Source organism: Rhamphochromis sp. 'chilingali' (assembly GCF_963969265.1).
Source record: "Rhamphochromis sp. 'chilingali' genome assembly, chromosome: 17".
Taxonomy (NCBI): Eukaryota; Metazoa; Chordata; class Actinopteri; order Cichliformes; family Cichlidae; genus Rhamphochromis; species Rhamphochromis sp. 'chilingali'.
In genome coordinates this window covers 488,101-490,600 of record NC_137944.1, presented here as the reverse complement: position 1 = coordinate 490,600, position 2,500 = coordinate 488,101, and the positions used below count along the sequence as shown (strand labels likewise).

The window sequence follows — 2,500 nt, the reverse complement described above, 5'->3', positions numbered from 1 at the left end:
AGTGGACGGGGTGTGTAGTCCATGTGTGTGTTTTTAGTTCCCACAAGGATGAAAATGCGTCCAGTTTATCAGCTGGAGGCTTCAGAGCTTTCTGTGGCATTTAAGAAGTTTTCAGTCAGTCAGATGGCGGCACAGATGGATCCAAGCTGCATGTCTGTTTCTAACCTGTGGAGCCTCCATCTTTCCTTCCAGTATTATTTGACCTTCTCCAGATTGACATTGGTTATGTATTATTTCAGTAGGTGAAGCAATTTTTCCCGGGAACAACCCGACCAGCCTCTGTGAGTCCGAGCTGGATCAAATATACCTTTGATGCTCAGCTCTGACTCTGGTTTCCACCATAGTTTTCTGGGGCTTTAACACATCTCACAGTACGCCTGTATTAATCCAGGTCCTTTACCATCTATCTATAATTAATGTGAGAACTGCATGTGCATTGCAGATACTATCTTTGTCTCCAACTGCGAAAGGACATCCTCCAGGGCCGCCTTCCCTGCTCCTTCGTTACTTTGGCTCTGCTGGGCTCCTACGCTTTGCAGTCAGAACTTGGTGAATATGACCCTGAAGTGCACGGCAGTGAATATGCTAAAGAAATGAAAATGGCCCAAGGTCAAACCAAGGAGCTGGAGGACAAAATGATGGAGCTGCACCGCACATACAGGTCAGTCACCCAGTGGAACTCTTATTTCATTAGTTGTAGATCCATCCATTTATTTTCTTCCACTTATCCATGGCGACCACATTCTCACTGGGATGATGGTGGATTTGAACCCAGTACACTCTTGGAGTGACCACTGGGCCACTGTCTTGCCACTTATTGCAGAGAATTTATGTAAAGTTCACGAGTTGCTGTGTTGCTGAGCTCACCAGTGCTTTCTTTCTTTCTCAGGATGCACCAAACTGTAGATTTTCGCACTCCTAATATTGTAGCAATTTCTCAGATGAGTTTTTCTGTTTCCACAGTTTAAGGATGGCCTGTTTCACCTGCATGAGCTCCTCTGACCACATGTTGTCTGTTCTGTTCACTCAAATCACCTCCAGGCCTTTTATCTGCTTAATTGATAATGACGTAACGGCGTAATCACCCACACCTGCACATGAAGTAGCCTGTCAATCAACTGTCCAATTACTTTTGGTCCCTGTAAAAAGTGGGTGGCACATGTTAAGGAGCTGACGCTCATAAACCCTTCATCCAATTTGGATGTGAATACCTTCAAATGAAAGCTGAGAGTTTGCACATTATGTCCACGTCCAGATAAAAAACTTGTCAGTATCTCAGGTTTGTGCGAAACCGTCGATCGGTCACATGCGATAGACGGAAACGTCCGCAGCATCACTAACATGTGACATGTGTCTTTGCAGACAGGGAAGTTAAGCTAACAAACATCAGAAATAATTGAACGGTCAAGTTGTGTGTGAGCTTCATGGAATAATAATAATGGATTGCATTTATACAGCACTTTTCAGGGCCCTCAAAGCGCTGTACAGTTCACTCTCACATTCACACACTGGTGGAGGCAGCTGCAGTGGAAACACTTGTTTCTAAAGTGAAACATGTAGTAAAGCAGCTGACGCCGTTACACATTTAACATCCAAGTGTGGATTCAGTCAGTGTCACAGAAGCTAAAGATTTTGGATTTCTTTGGGGTGCCATCGCAGATCCATGAGCCCAGCGCAGGCAGATCTGATGTTCCTGGAGAATGCCAAGAAACTTTCCATGTATGGAGTGGACCTCCACCAGGCCAAGGTGAGCATCCTCAGCTGCTCTTATTATTCCTGTTCTTCCTTATAGACTATTTTTAACTGCTCCAATCAATAAATAGTGAGTAGTGATTCACCCTTGTTTTCCATGCTAACTTTGGGAGCAGGTAGTTCACGTACTTCACAGAGAACCTGTCCTCTAACATGTCGGCATGAATGTGGTGCTCCCTGTGGCGTCTGTGCAGTGTGACAGTGTGCACACCAGAAATAAGGTCATTCTCCTCACATCAGAGCAGCTATTAAAAATAAATATAGGAGAGCACTTTGAAGATGATACTGCCCCCCTGTGGATGCTTGGGAGCAGCACACGTCGGTTGCACCACCAGTCAGAAAAGAGCTTAACAGTCCAGATGAAGTAAACATAACCAGGTGTAGTGATCCAAGGAGCATCCTTTAGACCACTGCGTGCTGACTGGGCTGGAAACTTTCTATCATTCAGTATCTCCTGTTTATTTATTTGCCTACATTGCTTTAGGAGTTATTTCTTTCATTCTGAATATCTGTTAGGATCTGGATGGAGTTGACATCATACTGGGGGTTTGTGCCAGTGGTCTGATGGTTTACAAAGATAAACTGAGGATCAACCGTTTCCCCTGGCCCAAAGTCCTCAAAGTCTCATACAAACGAAGCAGCTTCTTCATCAAAATAAGACCATCCGAGGTAAACCGCCACAAAAACGTCGTTTTTGTTTTTCGTCCTTCTAAGGTCTGTTAGTCTTGTTCACAGCAGGTTTGTGTCT

The 2,500-nt window shown here is 44.6% G+C and overlaps 1 protein-coding gene across 9 annotated transcripts in view; it reads left to right on the top strand.

The window, feature by feature from the left end:
- Nucleotides 1-2,500, top strand: part of epb41a (erythrocyte membrane protein band 4.1a) — a 57,064-nt gene that overhangs the window by 18,159 nt on the left and 36,405 nt on the right. For all 9 annotated transcript variants that reach the window (XM_080862580.1, XM_080862582.1, XM_080862576.1 and 6 more), the window contains exons 7-9: nt 443-661; nt 1,660-1,747; nt 2,269-2,421. In XM_080862580.1, the coding sequence (XP_080718706.1) occupies nt 443-661; nt 1,660-1,747; nt 2,269-2,421 (460 nt within the window). The remainder of the gene's footprint in view (nt 1-442; nt 662-1,659; nt 1,748-2,268; nt 2,422-2,500) is intronic.